General features: G+C 35.8%; 5 protein-coding genes and 1 pseudogene across 6 annotated transcripts; 5 read left to right on the top strand and 1 right to left on the bottom strand.

Moving 5' to 3' along the window:
- Positions 1-194: 194 nt before the first annotated feature.
- Positions 195-2,387, top strand: LOC104712518 (MATH domain and coiled-coil domain-containing protein At3g58270-like). 2 transcript variants are annotated; one of them, XM_010429433.2, is made up of 5 exons: positions 195-244; positions 720-847; positions 934-1,097; positions 1,310-1,611; positions 1,789-2,387. In XM_010429433.2, exons 2-5 carry the CDS (start codon positions 738-740, stop codon positions 2,188-2,190), a joined length of 978 nt encoding a protein of 325 aa, XP_010427735.1. In that variant the 5' UTR covers positions 195-244; positions 720-737; the 3' UTR covers positions 2,191-2,387. The 2 variants fall into 2 exon arrangements, with proteins under 2 accessions (XP_010427735.1, XP_087323890.1); XM_087467764.1 differs by having other exon boundaries at positions 236-324; positions 600-847.
- A 47-nt stretch (positions 2,388-2,434) lies between these two features.
- On the bottom strand, positions 2,435-3,155 carry LOC104715767 (uncharacterized). Its single transcript, XM_087465856.1, has 3 exons — positions 2,985-3,155; positions 2,754-2,903; positions 2,435-2,650 (listed from the first exon to the last, which is right to left on the bottom strand). The coding sequence occupies exons 1-3, from the start codon at positions 3,153-3,155 to the stop codon at positions 2,435-2,437; spliced, it is 537 nt and encodes a 178-aa protein (XP_087321982.1).
- Positions 3,156-4,125: 970 nt separating this feature from the next.
- LOC104715766 (MATH domain and coiled-coil domain-containing protein At3g58280-like) lies at positions 4,126-5,394 on the top strand. Its single transcript, XM_019230299.2, has 4 exons — positions 4,126-4,223; positions 4,336-4,493; positions 4,598-4,875; positions 4,959-5,394. Exons 1-4 carry the CDS (start codon positions 4,126-4,128, stop codon positions 5,337-5,339), a joined length of 915 nt encoding a protein of 304 aa, XP_019085844.1. The 3' UTR covers positions 5,340-5,394.
- A 752-nt stretch (positions 5,395-6,146) lies between these two features.
- LOC104715765 (TRAF-like family protein) lies at positions 6,147-7,783 on the top strand. The gene is made up of 4 exons (XM_019230266.2): positions 6,147-6,461; positions 6,576-6,724; positions 6,864-7,078; positions 7,204-7,783. The coding sequence occupies exons 1-4, from the start codon at positions 6,352-6,354 to the stop codon at positions 7,666-7,668; spliced, it is 939 nt and encodes a 312-aa protein (XP_019085811.2). The 5' UTR covers positions 6,147-6,351; the 3' UTR covers positions 7,669-7,783.
- Positions 7,784-8,098: 315 nt separating this feature from the next.
- LOC104715764 (MATH domain and coiled-coil domain-containing protein At3g58250) lies at positions 8,099-9,487 on the top strand. The gene is made up of 5 exons (XM_087465855.1): positions 8,099-8,205; positions 8,307-8,470; positions 8,619-8,682; positions 8,752-8,884; positions 8,966-9,487. Exons 1-5 carry the CDS (start codon positions 8,099-8,101, stop codon positions 9,485-9,487), a joined length of 990 nt encoding a protein of 329 aa, XP_087321981.1.
- Positions 9,488-9,997: 510 nt separating this feature from the next.
- LOC147939096 (MATH domain and coiled-coil domain-containing protein At3g58250 pseudogene) lies at positions 9,998-15,313 on the top strand (annotated as a pseudogene).
- Positions 15,314-20,243: the final 4,930 nt, after the last annotated feature.

Raw genomic sequence — 20,243 nt, 5'->3', positions numbered from 1 at the left:
TTTGCAATTTAAATGTTATTTTATAAATTTTTATAATTGTAATATGTTTAAGAATATTATATTATTAAATCTTGTGATCTTAAGCATGTTCTCGCAATAACTAACTTTTAACAAAAAAATCTTAACTACTGATCTTACATTATTTTCATAATATATTTACTCTAAGAACATCCAAAATAGTTCCCGGGCTTGGGGGTATTCTTCTTCAGTTCAGTCTCTCCGACTCCCAATTTCCACTCACAAGGTCAAATCTTAAACACTAATTTTTTGATTTCGTAAACTTTGTTTCCTTACGTTGATTATGGTACTTTTGATGTTTTAAGAGTGTTTAGAGCATCTCCAACCCCACTCTATTTTAGAGTCAAATCTCTATTATAGAGCAACATTTGTTCCAATTCTACTCTATATTTTATTCTAAAATAGAGAAAATAATAGAATTGCTCTATATATAGAGCAACTCTATTCTCACCTCTATTTTGTTACACTAACTCTATTATAGAGGTGAAAATAGAGTAATAGAGTAATACATTTAGAGGAAAACAATGCTCTATTTTTGAGTTACTCTATTTTAGAGAAAAAAATAGAGAAATACAATGGAGATGGTCTTATACTAAGTGTCTGAATCTATGTTTACTCGAAATTATTGCTTGATTTGTTCATTATTTACAAATTAATTCTAGGGTTTTTTTAAAAATAACTTGTCTTTGTTTTCTTGGTAGATTGATTGCAAGAGAAGAATGGGGAAAGAAGTTGATTACAAGAAGTTCACTTGGGTGATTAAGGATTTCTGCTCTCTCCAATCCAGGAAAATTTACTCGGATGAATTCGTCGCTGATGGCTGCAAGTGGTAAAGATGTAAACTTATTTTTTTTCTATATGATTTCTCATCTACATTTACATGAAATTGGGGGATTGACTAAACTTACTCTGTAGGCGCCTTTTTGCCTTCCCTAAAGGAAATGGTACTGTTGAGTATTTGTCACTGTATCTAGACGTTGCTGGTAGTGAGTTTTTGCCTGATGGATGGAGAAGACATGTGGATTTTAACTTACGTGTAGTGAATCAACTCTCTGAAGATCTCTCTTTAGTTACTAAAGGTTTGATTGTTTTGTTTCTAACACACTAACTACTGCGTTGGTGCTAATGATTGCCACACTTCTTATACTGTATATGTTGTTTCAGTAGTGTTTTGTTGGTTTTTTTATTACTAATAACAGTCAGCGTTCCGTTCCATGTATAACCGTTAACAGAGAGATATGCATGTGAAGTCAATGATAAAGAATGGAATTTATTTCGTTTTGTTTTACAGCAACAAAACACTGGTTTGATGCGAGTGCTGTGGACTTTGGTTTTACATCAATGTTTCCCCTTAACGAACTTCGTGAAGAAAATGGTGGATTCCTGGTCAATGGAGAGCTCAAGATTGTTGCCGAGGTAGCTGTTCTTGAAGTTATTGGCAAATTAGACGTTACAGAGGAATGTGAAGAGACAACTAAAGCTCTGAGCAAGTTAGATGAAAATGATGCAGTGGAGTCTAAAGATTTGCTCAAGGAAGCTTCATCGGTAAAGGAATACGTGGATGTCAATGGCTTCCGAGTTTTTCCTTCACAGGTATGAAATCAAGAACGGTATAATTGTTTCTTAAAAATTCCAACGACGAGAGACATCTATGTTCTATTTATGTTTCTCTGTTTTATTAATTGTTTCTCAAGTAACCAGAGAGCACTTGTAAATTTAGTGACAATAACTGCACCCTCAATATTTAATTCATCTTCTTATCACTTTCAGGTTGAATCTGTGCGCTGTATATTTGAAAGACACCCGAAGATAGCAGAGTTCTGTCCAAAGAATCGGCATCTGAGGTCGGCTTGCATGAATGTCCTCCTCAGCCTAATCGAGACGTTGTGCCAGCCCACTCAAGAGCTCTCCAAGGGTGATTTGGCAGACGCAGATGATGCTCTTGGATACTTGTTTGTCGCAGGGTTGAATCTGAATTGGTTGAAGGAGAAACTGGAACAAGTATCAGAAAAGAAGGAGAAGGAGGAAGCTGGTGAGACTCGGGTGCAAGAAATTGAGGAAGACTTGAAGAAATTGAAGCAGAAGTGCTCAGACATGGAAGCTCAGCTAGAGAAGGAGAAAGCAGATGTGTCTGTAGCCAGAGCTCCTCTCTCGTTCGATGATGTTGTTTAACGGCTTCTGGCTTCGTGGTCTTATAGTTCTGATAAGCTGCTTAATTAGGTTGGATGTTATATATTTCGTGGTTTTTGATGAGCCGTTAGGTTTGCTTAATGCATTGTGTTTCTTGTAAAGAAGTAATGTGGTTCCTGGACGACTCGATAGATTTTGGTGTACTTCAAGTTCGTTTATGGAGTATTTCTTTTGAGATCTTTCGTTCTTTTCTCTTTTCTATTAAGCAAAGAGATGGGTTAATTGATCATTGAAATGAGTGTGGCTTAATGAAATCAGCAACGAAAACTTCATAATCCTCTGGGATCACTGGTTCCTGCTCAAAGCTGATAAACTCAGGAAAGTTATAAGGAAAAGGCTGCGTCTGCGGCTTCTGATGCTCTGCTGGAAGTAGACAGTACTCTGGCTGTTGATACACCATATCCTGAGGAAGAATCGGTGTACATTGCTCTTGTTGTTGTTGCTGCTGAGTATCGACATTCGACACTCACACTATGTTGTTCCTCCACAGTTTTTAGCCATGCATCGATCATGTCAAGTAAACAGTACTGTGGCTGTTGATGCACCATATCATGAAGCTGCGATTGGTCCGGTTGATGCAAATCCAGATGTTCAACCGCCTCTTCGTCTTTCTTAAGCTTCTCATTCTCTTCTTCCTGATCTGCTTTCTTCTTCTTTGCTCCCTTAGAAGTCAGATAAATCAAAGCATGATCGACCTACACACACCAACCCAAAACTGAAAAAAATCCAAAACATCACAACCTTAATAGCTTGTAGCCCAAGAAACAAAGACATACCTTCTCGTTATCAACAGAAGAAGACTCAGACGAGTATTCATGCATTAACCAACACGTTTTCACGCCGTTTGGTCGTTCACCAACGTAGTACTCTAGTACTTTCTTGTAGCCGACTATGCCTTTCCCAGCATTAATCTTCTTAGCAGCTACTGTTGCGTTAGTATCCTCCATTGGCACCACGTTTCTGCCTTTTTAGACTTCTACCTTGCTTGGTCCTCTCCGATATAAAGAACCATTCTTTCTCATTACCCTTCTCGAAATCCTCTGTTTCGAATCAAAAGATTTGACTCGTAGATGTTCACGTGATGAATGGGAGCACTGAGGAGCCATGAGTTTTTGTTGTTTTGCAAGAAGGGTTTCAGCCTTTCAGGTAATGCAAGTTGAGTTCTTGGTCGGTCGGTACGAACTGATAACCTGGCGGGAAAATGAATGGTTTCGTCGACGGAGAAGAGAAGTTATCAATGATCGAAGACGATGAAGAAGGATTGTCGCGGTTCTGTTTTGGCGACGGTGGTTGCGTTTGCCATTCCGGCGGTTGGGTTTGTCGTTCCGGCGAGGATCTTGCTTTGCACTTGTTTCTTGTTGGAATCGCCATCGGAGCTGGTTCGTTTGAGATTTCGAATCTTAATCGATTTGCACAAGTAACAACATAATGAGCATTTTCAACCTCTATTTATATGCGAGGGCAATGTAGTTTTTACTAATCATCATCACTAATATTTTGGATATGTGAATATAATGAATTTTAAATTTATTACAATAAACCCTTATTGTTGATTAAAACGGTTTGCGAAAAACCCTTATTGTTGATTGAAACGGTTTGCTAAAGTTCAAAAGGATTGAACCGGTTTATTAAAGTCACAGCACCGACGCAGCCCAAAGTCTAATCAATCCGGTTAAACGATTCAAGTCGGTGACCTTAAAAGAACCGGATAAAAATAGAACCAACATCCACAACACTAGACGCGCAAGTTGTAAATTCCTCCTCTGCATGATCGTCCGACGCAGAGCCGCATCTCCCGTTTATACCCAAAAAAAAAAACAAAGTTCTTCGTCTCCATTCTTTTTCAGTGCGTCTGATTAGGGTTTTGAACTTTTAAAAGCGTTTTCTTGTTTCTAGTTGAATCTTTATATCACTTCAATGGTTAATCAAGAATCTAAGAGGTTTTGTTGGGTGGTGAAAGACTTGCGATGTGAGTCGTGTTGTTCTGTTCCAATCCAAATTGGTGACGCTAACTGGTAAATGCTTAGTTTCTTTTGTCCATTATTAACGTGATCTTATATCTATATCAGTCATGAATCAATCATTCAGTAATCCTTTATCTTTTGGTTTAATCTTTCTTTCCGGCAGGCGTCTTGTTGCTAATCCCAACGGAAACCGCGATGCTGGTAACTTTTCTCTGTTTCTGGAAGCTATTACGGAACCATTGCCTTGTGGATGGAGAAGATACGTGGAATGTGGCTTCACTATAGTCAATCACCTTCGTGAGGCGCATACCGTACATAAAAGTAAATCATATATATATATGCACAATGGTTGTGATCATGATTCATTGAATTATGTTAGATAAATGAATAGTGATGGATCTTGTTGTTACATGTTTAATTTACAGAAGGATGGCGCTGGTTTGATAAGAACACTAAGATTTGCGGTTTTAGAGACATGGTTCCTTTAAGCAGACTTACTCCCATAAACGGTGGATTCTTGTTGAATGGGGAGATTACGATTATTGCTGAAGTAGGAGTTCTTGAAGTCATTGACACATTAAGTACACCACAAGTTGAGAATAGTGAACAGAGAGCTCATGATGATTCCTCTTCATCTGAAGATGTCCAGAACAAAGATGATGTAACTATTGAGGTCAACGGCTTTCAGGTTCTTGTTTCTCAGGTAATATTAATATCCTCTTGTTTCAATAGTTTGAGATCGATAAATTTAATTTGTTTGACATGTTTTTTTATTCATCATCACAGGTTGATGAGGTGAAGGCACTCTTTGAGAAACATCCAGATCTCGCACAGGGTTTCAGTTTAAAGAATCAACACATCAAGAACGCTTACATGAATGCTCTGCTCGACCTAATCAAGACACTGTGTAAAGCTTCTAAGGAGCTCTGCGTGGAAGACCTGAAGAAAGCAGATGATACGCTCTCTGATCTGATAAAAGCAGGGTGGAATTTGGAATGGTTGCGTAAGAAGCTGGATCAGGCTTTGGAAAAACAGGTAGAGTACGACGCACGGATCAGAGAACTCGAGAAACAGGTCAAGAAGCGAAAGCTGGCATTGGAAGAGATTGAAACCGACCTAGAGAAAGAGAAAGCTGCAGCTTCCGCTTCACTAATGTCGTTGGATTGAACTTCTTAATTTGAGTCTTGTCCATTTTTTTAATTAGGAATAGTGTTTTCTACTTATAGTCTTCTTCTGAAGATTAAGAGATTTGAGTGTTTCTTGGTGAAAAGAGTCGTAATAACCAAAGTTGCAATGACGCCTTAATATCCCAACTCCACAAAACAACTAAGAACAGAATGTTTGTTACTTGCCATAGAAAGCATTTTTTTCATACACATTCTTCTGACAAAAAAAATGAAAATCCTACCTAAAAAACTAAAAATGAAAGCATTTTTTGCATGTTTGAATTTTTATGAGATTTTAAATGTTTTGAATGATTTTAGGGAAGTAGATATGATTTATTGTAAAATTCTTTTAAATCCCACCTAAAAATTATGAGATTTGGATTTCTATATTTTTAACTAAACAAATCTTCTCAAATTCTTAAAAATTATTAAAATATAAATCCAAAAATTGTTTTGAATAACAGTAGATTTTAAAGTAAAATTTTAATTCATCTGTTAAATAACTTTAAAATTGTTGTTAATTTTAAAGTTGATTTTTAAATCATAATTTAATAACATTAGATTTTAATATACTCTTTAAAATCTAAGATTGAATAACATAGGATTTGTATATTTTACACAAATCAATTAAAATGTCATGTCAATTAAATTATACTACCAGATAATGTAATGAAAATCAAACAATTATCCAACCAAAAAACAAAAATCAAACAATTAGTTAATGGCTAAACCAAACCTTTTAACACGTGGGTTAACAGATTGTCCTTCTTGTATCTAGAAGAATCTGTTCAAAAGATAAAGCTAAAGCAATTCACATTATAATTTGGGGGTAAACACTTATTTAACCCTTGTTTCGTCTGTTGTTGGAACTTTTAAAGGCTCTTGATTTTGGCAGGGGAATCATAATCTCTGTTTTTGGTTTCGTTGCTCGAGATAAGAGATTGTTTGACTTTCTAATTTGAGGTTCATATTCTGGTAGCTTGATTTCCAAGACTCTTTCATCTTGATCATCAATGGGGAAGCAAGTTGATAACACGTTCACTTGGGTGATTAAAAATGTCTCCACTATGCAAGCTCATAAATCTAGCTGTAATAAACAGTTCGTTGTTGGTGGCTGTAAATGGTATAAGAAGAAGAGAATCTCTTTTCTAATGTTTATATTTTTATTTTTATATCTATGTGAAGTTGATAGATAGATACTCTCACTGATTTTTTACCGGACATTCTTTGCTTGCAGGCGTCTTATTGCCTCTACCGAATTTAATGATTTGTCTGTGTCTCTGGAAGTTCCTATTCGTGAGTCTTTGCCTTCTGGATGGAGAAGACATGCAAAAATTACCCTAACTCTAGTAAATCAATTGTCACAAAAATTCTCCCGACAACAAGGTTATTAGATCTACCAACTGCATATCTAAATTTGATATTTTATTATTCAAATAGCATGATGTTTGATGCTGGTTATTCAAAAAAATGTAACCTATGAGATGAAATCTGTTTTGTGGTTTTTTTTTTTTTTTTTATATAGAAACACAACAGTGGTTTGATCAGAATAATCCCCGATTCAGTTTTCCACCAATACTAGACCTTAAAGTATTTGCTGATAAATATGGTGGATTCCTGGTGAATGATGGAATCATGATTGTTGCTGCGGTAGATGTTCTTGAAGTTATTGGCTCATTAGATGAACCAGAGAAGTCTCAAAGCATGGATGTCAAAGGGTTTCAAGTTCTTCCTTCACAGGTAAGAAACTTAAGAAAGAGATGAAAACGTAATCACTTCTGCACGCTGCATATATATGGTCTACAAAATCTTTAAAATTTGCTAGTTGACTTATAAATCATACTTTTTTAATTTTCCACTCGCAGGTGAAATCTGTGAACTGTTTGTTTGAGAGACACCCAGACATTGCATCAAAGTTCAGTATAAAGAACAAATCTTTGAAGACAGCGTACATGAATGTCCTACTCAGCTTGAGTGAGACTCTCCACCAGTCACCTAAGGAAATCTCCAAGGATGATCTGTCTGATGCAAAAACTACTCTAGCATACATGAAAAATGTAGGATTCAAGGTGGATTGGTTGGAGAATAAGCTCGACGAGTTGTTTAAAAAGGAGAAAGAAGCTGGTGTGATTCGTATGCAAAAAATTGAGGAAGAGTTTAAGGATTTGAAGCAGAAGTGTTCAAGCCTTGAAGCTCTTCTGAAGAAGGAGAAGGCAGATGTTTTGGCAGCCAGAACTCCTTCCTCGTTCTTTGTTACAGATGATGACCTAATTATGTGGCTTCCCCTATTGATGTTGTGCATCATGATTATATTGGTGGATCTCTTCTAATTTTCTCAATGGACTTTTGTTATGGAGTTTTCAGTTGGTGTTCTTGTTTAGTTTTCAATTGGTTTTATTTTGATTACTTTGCTTATTTTGAAAATTTTGTTTTGAATTTTCAGCATTTAATATAACCCTAATGCAAATACTGGTTAAGGGCCCAACTATATATAAATTTTTTGACCGCCTGGGCCCAACTATGTTTTAACCCCACAAACTATAGGAGCCGAAAACTTATGAAGCTGTGTGGTAAAGCCCTAAGCATTATTTTTCCATCGACTCTCTTCGTTTTCTACGGTGTGTGTGGTAAATTGTAGGAAAAGATTTGCTTACAATGCTATATACCAATTAAAGTACAATCTTACTCTTTATTTTTGTGGCGTGTCTCAAGATTGTTGTGTCGTTGGAGTACGAGTCATCATCATCATCATCAAGATCAATGGAGAAGCCAGTTGCTAAGAGTTTCACTTGGGTGATTAAGAATTTTAATTATCTGCAATCCGAGCGTATCTATTCTGACGTATTCGTGGTTGATGGCTGCAACTGGTACGAAGACGAACTTTTCTTTAGGTTTAGGTTTACAGGATATATATAATATATTCTCCGTTTGGTCGGCTTGATTGTTTTCTTTGTTTTTTTGCTTGCAGGCGCCTTCTGGCTTATCCCAATGGAAAGAGTTATGATGAACATGGTTATTTGTCTCTGTATCTTGAGGTTGCTGATCATGAATTATTGCCTTGTGGATGGAGAAGAAACGCAAAATTTTCTTTTACTATACCACATTATGTTACGCATAACTCTTTCGTGCGAGGTGAGTGTTATTTTTCTAGCTACCCTCGCTTATATATTACAATATGAATTTTAAACTTCAATTAATTATTATGATTCTTACTTTTTCGTCGTGGCGCCGTGGCGGTCTTGTGCTATTGCGAGATTCTAGTTATGTATTGTTGTGCAAGAAAGGCTTGTTTTGACTAGATTCGCTTTATATATGTTTCGTGACTTTACAGAAGCAAACCACCTGTTTGATCTGAATTCTGTCTCTTGGGGTTTCCCAACAATGGCTCCTCATACCAAACTTTAACCATATAGTGGGTGGGTGGTGAACGGAGACTTAAAGATTGTGGCCGACGTTGAAGTTCTTGAAGTTATTGGCAAAGCAGAGGTACGAGAGGAAACAATATCATATATGGATGTCAAGGGGTTTCAAGTTCTTTCTTCACAGGTAAGAAACCTTCATCAGTTTCTTTATATTATTTACACGCTACAGGAATAAGTAAGTAATCATTTGTGTTTTCACCCGCAGGTGAAATCTTTGAACCGTTTGATTGAAGGACACCCGGAAATTGCAAAAAACAGCCGTATAAAAAACCAATATGTGAAGACAGGGTTCATCAATGCCATACTCAGCGTGACTGAGACTCTGCGCCGGTCGCCTAAGGAAATCTCTAAAGATGAACTGGCAGATGCATATGCTTTACTGGAACCCATGAATGAGTGTGGATTTATGTTGGATTGGTTGAGGAAGAAACTTGATCAAGTGTCTAAAAAGAAGAAGAAAGGTGAAGCTGGTGAGACTCGGATTCAAGAAATTGAACAAGAGTTGAAGGATTTGAAGCTTAAGTGTTCAGACCTCGAAGCCCAGTTGGAGAAGGAGAAGGCAGAGGTTTTGGCTGCCATAGCTCCCCTCTCGCTGTCTGATGATGATGGTGGTGAAGATGAAGATGATGATGATGAAGATGAAGATGAAGATGAAGAAGATGATGATGATTATGATTATGATGATGAGTTTTTTGATAATATTGGTTATTTTAAGTTAGGCAATTAGATTTAGGTTCTGCTATAGTACTAGAGTGACCTGGCCTGTTCTTTTGCTTTCTCCCTTCTAAAGATAAAATAAAAATAAAAAAATAGTTAGAAGATTTTTCTCAGCAGTTAAGAGAATTTATGTTCACACATTACATATAAGTTTTCAGTGTGGTTAAGGGTTCTCAATGTGTCTTTAAAGCATTGTTTTTCCTGATGAAAAACTAATCTTGGAAAACTGAAGAGTCGAAGCCAAACGAACGTATGTTATTTTTTTCTTAAATCAGCTGTCTCATCATTTATCACGAGGAGCCAAGGCTTTTCTCATAAGTCTATATACAAATGCATGCATTTTCTTTTATTATAATTTTTGGAAACAGAGATGCATGTATTTTCATCAACAAGGGTATTGATCCTTTGGATTTCTCTTCTTCATGCTCTTGCTGTTTAAATATTGCCTGAAATAACAATGTGATCAAAAGAAAGGATCGGAAAACAAAAAAAGAGAGTCAATTTAAGTTATTTTATTCTGATGAGTAATGATGAAATAGTGGACGTCAATGGGTTTCAAGTTCCTTCTTCACAGGTAATCAAATTTTGAATCTCCGCTAATTTTATGTTTTTTTGTTTGTTTCTTGTTTTATACGGTATTTTTATGATAGGTCAAACTGGTGAGGCAAATATTCGAAAGGCACCCGGGCACTGCATCAGGTTTTCGTCCAAAGAAACAACAGCTCAAAACAGCTTACATTGATGTCCTCCTTGATCTTATTGGAATTTTTTGTCGATCGCCTCATGAGCTAACTGATGAGGACTTAGACGAAGCAGACAAGACACTTTTTGACCTGGAAGATGCAGGGTTTAAATTGGATTGGCTTAAGATGAAGCTTTTGAATGTTTACCTAAAGAAGAAGGAAGAGCAAGAAAGTGGCGCTCGGATCAAAGAATTCCAAGGAGAGGTGCAGAAACAAAAGTTTGTTTTATTTCGAGAACGAACTGAAGATTGAGAAGGAACTGGCTATGGCTGCTCGTGCTCCACTTGATTTCAGTGATATTGTGTAAAATGAAATTCACCAGTGACTCAGATTCTCTAGTTTTTATTTTTTATATCCTTTTGTTGTGACAGTGGATTTCTCAACTAGTCAACTCCTCTTTTCTTCATGGCTATTAGAAATAGAAATATTAAGGATTGTTATGAAAATATACTGAGGAAGAGTTTAAGGATTTGAAGCATAAGTGTTCAAGCCTTGAAGCTAGCTCTTCTGAAGAAGGAGAAGGCAGATGTTTTGGCCGTCAGAGCTCCTTTCTCGTTGTTTGATAAAAATGATGACCTAATTAAGTGGCTTCCCCTATTGATGATATGCATCATGGTTATAGCGTTAATATAGATCCGTCAATGATGCAACGCATTGTTGGATCTCTTCTTTTTCTCAATGGACTTTTGTTATGGAGTTTTCACTTTTGAGTTGGTGTTCTTGTTTAGTTTTCAGTTTGTTTAATTTATTTTGATTAGTCTGCTTATTCACGGTTTTCTACAAGCTTTTGGTCTTCAAAGACGAAAAGTTTCGGCCAAACAAGTGTGGATCTTTGCTTTTTGGTTATTATTGTTGGCGTTTTGCTCGTGCAATTGATTTTTGTTATCTACTTCTCCAATCTTTTGTGCCACTGAAAAATAAGGTTTGTTGTTACGCAACCCGAAAGAGAAATTAACAAAGGATTGGAAGAAAATTTTGTTTAAATTGAAACATTTGAACAACTAATATAAAACACCGAATACAATAGCCCCACATTCCAATATCGCCTTTGGTATCAGAGTAAAATTTAACAGTTTTAGGTCATTACTTTTTCAGAATTAATGAAACAAATATCGAAATGGCACACAAATTCAGAACTCTCACATGGTTTTGCTCTTTGTTCTTGGGAATGGAAAAATAATGAAACGCAACGTTTGCAAAATATTGGTTAAGGGCCCAACGATATATAAATCTTATAGTACTTTAACAATCTTGTTATAGATTAAACAAACACAAACTATATTGAGTTCATTAAGAGGAAACGTCAAGATATAGAGACAAATTATCAGATTTATTAATTTCCTTGGGAAAGGCCAGAAGACGCATGTAAGCAGAAACCATAGAGAACAATCAGAAAAACGAAGGAGAACTAATATATCACGTAAACGTAAACGGTAAAACTAATTAATTAGGACGAAAATATTAAAAGACAAGTTGTCTTCCTATAATTACCATCTGTAGCGGCCAATCACGAACTGATCAGAATATAGTTTTTCAGATTGCAAAGAGGGAAAATTCTTAATCACCCAAGTGAACTTCTTCTTATCAGCTTCACTCCCCATTGATCGTCTGATCGATGTTGACTCCTGCCTACTTAAGTCTTCCAAAAAGTATTTTCATTAAATAATATGAAAAGATCAACATGGGTCAGGATTTACGTACGTGGAATGTGAGTTGATAGCTAGGGGCTCCTAGAGTGCTAGGGCTTTACTGTTTTTACAATGAATGTAAATCTCATTAAATAGAAATATAATCAGGTTTACAAATTAAAGTAGCGAAACCTGAAATTTTGACTCCATGGCAAAAAAAAAATGTTTAGAAAAGAAAGAAAAGAAATCAATAAATTCTGGGTGATGAAAGCTTGGGAGATTTCATGGCAGCCATAACGCCATTAACTTGCGAAACTGACGATGCACTGAATGAGTGATAGGTTTTACTGTTGGTATACACATTTCACATTTGAACTGCTGAATCCTCCTTAAACAAAGGGTCAAGGAATTTGGTTCTATTAAAGGGTCAAGGAATTTGGTTCTATTAATCCAGATAATTTAATCCATTTATTTATAGTTTAAAAAAAGACAATTACTGTAATAGGTTTGTTTTAGCAATTAATTTTTTGATTTATCTTTTAATTAGTCGATTCTGTGAATAACCATTATATTCTCTCTGTTTCACAAAGAATGTCATTCTGGAGTTTTTTATTTGTTTCACAAGAACTGTCATTTTATATTTTCAATATGATTTTTTATATCAAATTTTCTATTTTATCCTTAACCCAAAGCTATTTTTATTAAATTTAAATGATGAATTACTCATTAAATAAGGACATATTCGTATAATTCAAGTTTTTCGTAATTTGTGTGCAATATGTACAACTCATTTTATTAGCTTTAAAAAATCTCTCAAAACTTAAGTTTTCAATCTCTCTCAAATCTCTCACACAAAACTCTCTTTTATATTTTTCTACAACACCTGCATCCCTTTATATATATATATATATAACCAAAACCAACTAATCCTAATCCTATTTGGTAATGTATGTTTAGATAGCTCCTAAACATCCACCAATCCTAATCTCTCTAGGACAACCTAAATCTTCAAGTCTTCTTCAAGCTTAATCCAATATTCTTCCCTTTAAGCTTGAACTCACTTTTCTTCAAATCTTGAACACCAATGAGATCTCTCATCTCTTTGAACTTATTTCTTCCAAGTGTCTTTGTTAGTATGTCTGCATTTTGCTCACTCCCAGGAACATGCTCAACTTCAATTTGACCCTTTTCAACACATTCTCTAATAAAATGATATTGTCTATGTATGTGTTTGCTTCAGCCATGAAACACAGGATTTTTTTGTCAAAGCAATCGTAGACATATTGTTGATTCGTATTGTGACCTTTTCGCTTGGAGCTCCGGTGATTTCACAAAGTAGTTCTTTCAACCAAATGGCTTGTTTTCAGCCTCTCTTCCGGCCATGAACTCGGCCTCACACGAAGATAAAGCTACAACATCATGTTTTTGTGAACACCAAGTAATCAGACTTTCTCCTAGATAAAAGATGTGTCCAGAGGTAATCTTGCCATCATCTTCATCAACATTATGGCTGTTGTCGCTATATCCTATAAGCTTTGGTATCTTTTTCCTACCAAACTCTAGGCCAAGTGTTGTAGTTCCCTTTAAGTATCTCAGACACTGCTTCATTGCCGCACCATGTGATTCACATGGACTTTGCATGTATCTACTCAGAATTCCCACACAATTAGACAAGTCTGGTCTTATGTGAAAAAAAATAGCGAAGACATCCTACATGTTTTCTGTACACCTTTGCGTCAATCTCTCTCTCGTACTCTGCTTTTGAGAGTTTTAAACCAAGTTCCATGGGTGTGTTGACTGGATTACATTTGTCCATCTTAGCTTCTTCAAGAATCTTTTGAGCATAGCGTGCTTGATTCAGTGTTATCCCTCCTTGATGCTGAACAACTTCAATTCCTAGATAGTATGTCAATTTTCCAAGGTCACTCATCTCAAATTTTGATCCCATCTCCTTTTTGAAATCGTTAATGACATCCAAGCTTGTCCCTGTAACAAAAAGATCATCGACATAAACACCAACGATCAACAAATTTCTTCCAACCTCCTTTCGACACAGAGATGGTTCCTTGGTGCATTTGATGAAGCTCAAGTCTAAGAGAATCTTATTCAATTTGTTGTTCCAGGCTCGTGGTGCTTGTCGTAATCCATAGAGAACTTTGTTAAGTCTGTAAACTTTGTCTTCTCTTCCCGTCTTCTTGAATTCTTCTTGTTGTGAGACATACACTGTTCCTTTTAGTTCTCCATGAAGGAAGACTGTTTTAACGTCAAGATGATGGATTTCCCAACCATGTGCAGCTGCAAGATCAATAGGAAGTCTAATTGTTTCTTTTAAGTTTAAAGACCCATTTGAGACCAATTGGTTTTGCTCTAACTAGTAATCAACAAGATCTCAAGTCTTTAGCTTCTCTATTGATCCAACTTCCTCCTTACAAGCATGTATCCATTCTTTCGACTCCTTTCCTTCACCAAAGGTTCTTGGTTCGTCGTTAAATTTTGGGCTTATCTTGGGCTTCTAACTAAAAACCAATTGGAAAAACAGTGGATTGCCCCTAACTCATATATATTAATGATAGTTCCTTCAAACTTCTGATGTGGGACTTGGATTGTATCCCAACAATCTACCCTTCAAACCAAGGACCAAATGTGGGATCTTAACACGCCTTCTCGAGATGATAACTCCATCTCCAACCGATCCCACTTAGGTCGATAATAAACTCCTTCTTAGGCCTCCTTACTTGGGATAACAAGAGACATGTGTGTATCCACTTTTCTAGGTCAACCAGAATTTAAACATGTCAACGGTTTCATGTTCTTCCTTCCCAAGTAAGAAAAAAATAGTTCTAACTACAAATTAAAGTAAAAAAAAAATCAGAAGAACCATTCACTCATCTTTAGAGTCTGGATTTATATAGAAGCTTAATTAAGACATTGCTTGTTTTTGGTATGTTTTTGCTATCTGATAAGGTTTTACTTCTTACGTCCATTTTATTTCACTCACAGGTAAAATCTGTGAACCATTTGTTTGAAAGACACCCAAACATTGCAACAAAACTCAATATAAATAACCAATATCTGAAGACTGGGTACATGAATGTCTTACTCAGCTTGACCGAGACTGTGCACCGGTCACCTAAAGAAATCTCGAAGGATGATCTGGTCGATGCATATGTTGCACTGGAATCCATGACTGCTAACAGATTTAAGTTGGATTGGTTGGAGAAGAAACTTGATCAAGTGTCAGAAAAGAAGGAGAAAGAGGTAGCTGGTGAGACTCGGATGCGAGAAATTGAGGGAGAGTTGAAGGATTTGAAGAGGAAGTGTTCAGACATTGAAGCTCAGTTGGAAAAGGTGAAGAGGAAGTCTTCAGACCTCGAAGCTCAGTTTGAGAAGGAGAAGGCAGAGGTTTTGGCTGCCATAACTCCACTCTCGTTATCTGATGACAATGTCTTTGATGATTTTTTTTGAGTTTTTAGGCAAGGTTCTGCTAGTAAGCTACGGTCGGTGGTCTTGCCTGTTCTCTTGTTTTCCCTTCTAAAGTTAAGAAGATAATTAAAGAAACTTCATGTTCGCACATATCGTATAGAAGTTTTTTCTATGGTGTGGTCAAAGGGTTCTCAAAACGGATTTGACGCCCATTAATTTTTTTTCTTGTCAACGATGGCATTAGTTATTCCACTTATTATATTAATTCGTATACTAGAAAATTTAGCTTTTTCTCCTTTAGTTTTATTAAATTTAGGTTTTCTTGATTTATTAGTTTTTAATTATATGTATCATTCAACTTCTCTTTTTATACAGGACGGCTACTAGAAATATTAGGGATTATAGTGTAAAATGTAAGAAAATAATTATTTTTTACCCATGTATGTGGTCTTATAGTTAGTAGGTTATTTAATTGGGTTTGTTATATTTTAATCATTTGGGAACCAAAAGGACATGTGTTAAGCTACATGTTAAGCTTATGCTTATAAGGACAAGTATTAAGCTACATGTCATGCTAAAGCTTATAAGAGGACAAGTGTGAAGTTGCATGTTATGTTTGAAGCAATACTAGACACTTGTTATCACACTTGTCACCATTGTCTTTATCTTTACTATGATGGATGGTTGAGATTAAATAATGAGACAAAACCCTAATGAGGAGTAAGGTCCTCTTCCCTCCTATAAATAGATGGTTTGCTCCATCACAAATCATCATAAGAACAAAAACAACACATAAAGTAAAGAGTTTATAGGAAAGGGGAGAGAAACCTTATCTTCCACCTAAAGATCATCTAAGAGTTTCTTTTCAAGCCTTCAAGCCATTGAAGAAGAAGAAACCATTCAAGGAAGCATCATTTCTACAATGAGTGGAGGTATTACTTTAACCCTCTTTATGATTCTATTATGTGATTAATATAGATGTTTAAGATCTTGGGGTTCATGTTAAAAGTATGTTTAACATGTGGTATCAGAGCTTATGGTTATGAACATCTAATTAATCCATTAAGAATAATAGATTTATGGTTTAATGAACTGAAAATTAAGGCTTTAAGTTATGATGTTTGTACACTTGAATTTTGTATGATTTAAGTTTCAAGTTACAATATATGTTTAAATTAATATATATATATGTATAAAAGATTGGTTTATCTTAATGTGCATAATTAAGAAATTGATATAACCATAATGGTTTTATCATATAATGATATGCGCATAGAAAACCAAAATATATAAATTTTGATATGTTTATGTATTAATTAGCTACCCACAGGTAGGCTATTGACATAAAACATGATCAATAATTTATTAGAATGTTTGTACATGAGTTAATTAAGTATATCCACAGATAGCTTAATTAATCTGATACATCATTAAAAAAAAAAAAAAATTCTGAAAGCTATGACATTAGGATATATTATAATGACTACCCACAGGAGCATTATAATTGGAAGTCATATGCATTCAATAACTTTTGTTAATGTGTTGTTTAAATTTTGAACCTCAATTAAAGCTTGTTATATCTCTAAATCGCAGCATCATTTCCTGCTAATTTGCCATCTATGGTCTCTACTATTCCGATCCTCACTGGAACTAACTTCTCAGAATGGAAAGAGAAAGTTGAGTTCACATTAGGAGTACTAGATATGGATTTGGCACTTCGTGAAGAAGAGCCAGATCCCTTAACTATAATTAGTACTGAGGAAGAAAAGGCTCTCCATAAAGCTTGGGAGAAAGCGAACAGATTAAGCATGATGTTTTTAAAAATGACCATAGCTAGCAATATCAAAACTTCCCTTCCAGATGCAGATAAAGCTATAGATTATCTAGCAGCTATAGAAGAACGGTTTAAGACTGCAGACAAATCCCTTGCAGGGAAACTTATGGCAGATCTTACAACCATTAAGTATGATGGGATTAGGTCTATGCATGAACATTGCATTGAAATGACCAACCTTGCGGCTAAACTAAAGAATTTAGGAATGAGTGTGGACGATTCATTTCTTGTCCAATTTATCCTAAATTCACTACCTCCTCAGTATGGACCCTTTCAGATCAATTATAATGCAATTGATGAAAGGTGGACATCTAATGAATTGGCTAATAAACTAGTCCAAGAGGAGGCTAGACTTGGCCGTGAAGGAATTAAAGTTTCCCATCATGTTCAAGGAGCTGGACCTAAAGTTGGGTTTAGGCATAAAAAGAGCCATCAAAGAGCACAACCCACAATGAACGATTCCGATCAAGTTAATCCGAAGAAAAAGGCAAAGAAAGATTACAGGTGCAACTTTTGTAAAAAGGTTGGACACTTTCAGAAAGATTGCCCTAAAAGAAGAGAATGGTTCGAAAAGAAAGGTAATCCTATGGGTTCCGTAAGCTTTTTCGAATCTAATCTTACTTATGTTTCTTCCAAAACTTGGTGGATTGATAGTGGTGCTAATGTACATGTAACGAATTCCGTACAGGGATTCCTTACGATCCAGACCATAAATTCAAGTGAAAACTACTTACTGATTGGAAATCAAAACAAGGCACCAGTTGAAGCTGTTGGCACCTATCGTCTCATTTTAGATGGTGGATTTTGTCTAGATTTATATCAGACTCTTTATGTTCCATCTATTTCCCGTAATTTAGTTTCTGTAAGCAAACTTGATTTGGCTGGTTTTAAATCTACTCAAGGAGATGGTTGTTTTAATATATTTCTGAACTCGAAACGAATTGGTTCTGGAATATTAGTTGATGGTCTTTATATGTTAGAACTGGCTGATCAACCTTATGAGACACATCTCTCCTTGTATTCTGAAAGTAGACTTAAAAATAAAACATGTACTGATGACTCATATTTCTTGTGGCATAAAAGATTAGGACATATTTCTTATGAAAGAATTAAAAGATTGGTAAAAGATGGAGTAATTCCGAATCTTGATTTTACCAATAAGAAAATGTGTATAGATTGCATTAAAGGTAAGCAAACTAAACACACTAAGAAAGGAGCCACAAGAAGTACACAGCTTCTTGAAATCATACATACAGATATTTGTGGACCATTTGACGTTCCAACTTTTGGAGGTGAAAAGTACTTCATCACTTTTATCGATGATTATTCACGTTATTGTTATCTCTATTTATTGCATGAAAAATCTCAATCTGTGGATGCTGTACAAGCATTCATTAATGAAGTTGAGAGGCAATTAGATAGAAAGGTGAAAATCATAAGGTCAGATAGAGGTGGTGAATTTTATGGCAGATATAATGAAACAGGACAACATCCTGGACCATTTGCCATACTCCTTCAGAAATTAGGAATTGTTGCGCAGTACACAATGCCTGGTTCTCCATGGCAGAATGGTGTAGCTGAAAGGCGTAATCATACTTATATGGAAATGGTTAGATCCATGATGAGTCATTCTAACCTACCTATATCCTTGTGGATGGACGCATTACGTACTGCGGTCTATATTTTGAATAGGGTTCCTAGCAAAGCAGTTTCGAAGACCCCTTTTGAACTGTGGAAAGGCTGGAAACCTAGTCTATCACACCTCCAAGTTTGGGGTGTCCAGCTGAAGTAAGAATATACAATCCACATGAAAAGAAACTAGACTTCAGAACAATCAGTGGTTTCTTTATAGGTTACCCTGAGAAGTCTAAAGGATATAGATTTTATTGTCCATCTCATAGTACGAGAATAGTAGAAACCAATAATGCCAGATTTTTTGAGAATGGTGAGATTAGTGGGAGTGATAAAGTTCGTGATATAACCATTCAGGAAACTAGGGTTGCTATTCCTTTACCCTTAGTTCCGAATGTTGGGGTTCCTAGCATTGTTGAACCGTTAAACAATGAGGAAACCCCATTGAATGATCACACACTCCATGATGAAAATCTTGCCAATAATGATCATGAAGCACAAGAGGAACCAGCATTAAGAAGATCAACCCGTACGAGGAGATCTGCTATTTCCGATGACTTTATGATTTATCAAATAGAATCTGGAGAAGAAAACATTAAAGATCCGGTTTCTTATTCACAAGCCATGAAGGATGTTAATTCTGATAAATGGATTGATGCCAGTAGAGATGAAATAGACTCGATGGTTAAGAATGAAGTTTGGGACATCGTTCCATTGCCTGATGGACACAAAGCAGTCGGGTGTAAGTGGATCTTTAAGACCAAACTCGACTGTAATGGCAATGTAGAGCGATATAAAGCCAGACTTGTAGCCAAAGGGTTTAGTCAAAAGGAAGGCATCAATTCTAGTGAGACTTTTTCACCTGTGTCTAGAAAAGACTCTCTCAGAATTATCATGGCGTTAGTAGCTCAGTATGATCTCGAGTTACATCAAATGGATGTGAAAACTGCCTTTCTTAATGGAGACTTGCAAGAAGAAGTCTATATGCGCCAACCTGAAGGCTTCATAATCGAAGGTCAGGAAGATATGGTTTGCAAATTGAAGAAATCAATATATGGACTGAAACAAGCTTTGAGGCAATGGTATCTAAAGTTTGATGAAACCATCACGAAATTCGGTTTCAAAGAAAACATATTTTTGGTTTTGTATGTTGATGACATCTTATTAGCCAGTAATGATCTTGGTCTACTACATGAGACTAAGAGTTATCTCTCTAAGAACTTTGATATGAAAGATATGGGTGAGGCATCCTATGTGATAGGAATTGAAATATTTCGTGATAGATCACTAGGAATTTTAGGATTGTCTCAGAAAGCATATATTGATAAAGTTCTTGAGAGATTTGGCATGATGATGTGTTCTTCTAATAATGTTCCTATGCAAAAGGGTGACAAGCTTAATCTTAAGCAATGTCCGCAGAATGAATTGGAATATAATAAAATGCAAAAGTACCCTTATGCATCTCTTGTGGGAAGTTTAATGTACGCACAGGTCTGCACTCGACCT

The sequence above is a fragment of the Camelina sativa genome, chromosome 9, assembly GCF_030686135.1.
Source record: "Camelina sativa cultivar CO46 ecotype springtype chromosome 9, ASM3068613v1".
Lineage (NCBI taxonomy): Eukaryota > Viridiplantae > Streptophyta > Magnoliopsida > Brassicales > Brassicaceae > Camelina > Camelina sativa.
The sequence above is the reverse complement of the archived record's forward strand: the minus strand, read 5'-3'. Positions and strand labels throughout refer to the sequence as shown.

Bases quoted from the DNA above. Each gene is read 5' to 3' on its own strand.
- LOC104712518 (XM_010429433.2), top strand. From the start codon at position 738: ATGGGGAAAGAAGTTGATTACAAGAAGTTCACTTGGGTGATTAAGGAT. The intron at 848-933 runs GTAAAGATGTAA...CTTACTCTGTAG, and splicing joins GTCGCTGATGGCTGCAAGTG to GCGCCTTTTTGCCTTCCCTA. The intron at 1,098-1,309 runs GTTTGATTGTTT...TTTGTTTTACAG, and splicing joins TCTCTCTTTAGTTACTAAAG to CAACAAAACACTGGTTTGAT.
- LOC104715767 (XM_087465856.1), bottom strand. From the start codon at position 3,155: ATGGAGGATACTAACGCAACAGTAGCTGCTAAGAAGATTAATGCTGGG. The intron at 2,904-2,984 runs GTATGTCTTTGT...TGGTGTGTGTAG, and splicing joins CTTCTGTTGATAACGAGAAG to GTCGATCATGCTTTGATTTA. The intron at 2,651-2,753 runs GTGCATCAACAG...GATACTCAGCAG, and splicing joins AATCGCAGCTTCATGATATG to CAACAACAACAAGAGCAATG.
- LOC104715766 (XM_019230299.2), top strand. From the start codon at position 4,126: ATGGTTAATCAAGAATCTAAGAGGTTTTGTTGGGTGGTGAAAGACTTG. The intron at 4,494-4,597 runs GTAAATCATATA...TTTAATTTACAG, and splicing joins GGCGCATACCGTACATAAAA to AAGGATGGCGCTGGTTTGAT. The intron at 4,876-4,958 runs GTAATATTAATA...TCATCATCACAG, and splicing joins TTCAGGTTCTTGTTTCTCAG to GTTGATGAGGTGAAGGCACT.
- LOC104715765 (XM_019230266.2), top strand. From the start codon at position 6,352: ATGGGGAAGCAAGTTGATAACACGTTCACTTGGGTGATTAAAAATGTC. The intron at 6,725-6,863 runs GTTATTAGATCT...TTTTTTATATAG, and splicing joins AAAATTCTCCCGACAACAAG to AAACACAACAGTGGTTTGAT. The intron at 7,079-7,203 runs GTAAGAAACTTA...TTCCACTCGCAG, and splicing joins TTCAAGTTCTTCCTTCACAG to GTGAAATCTGTGAACTGTTT.
- LOC104715764 (XM_087465855.1), top strand. From the start codon at position 8,099: ATGGAGAAGCCAGTTGCTAAGAGTTTCACTTGGGTGATTAAGAATTTT. The intron at 8,206-8,306 runs GTACGAAGACGA...TTTTGCTTGCAG, and splicing joins GTGGTTGATGGCTGCAACTG to GCGCCTTCTGGCTTATCCCA. The intron at 8,885-8,965 runs GTAAGAAACCTT...TTTCACCCGCAG, and splicing joins TTCAAGTTCTTTCTTCACAG to GTGAAATCTTTGAACCGTTT.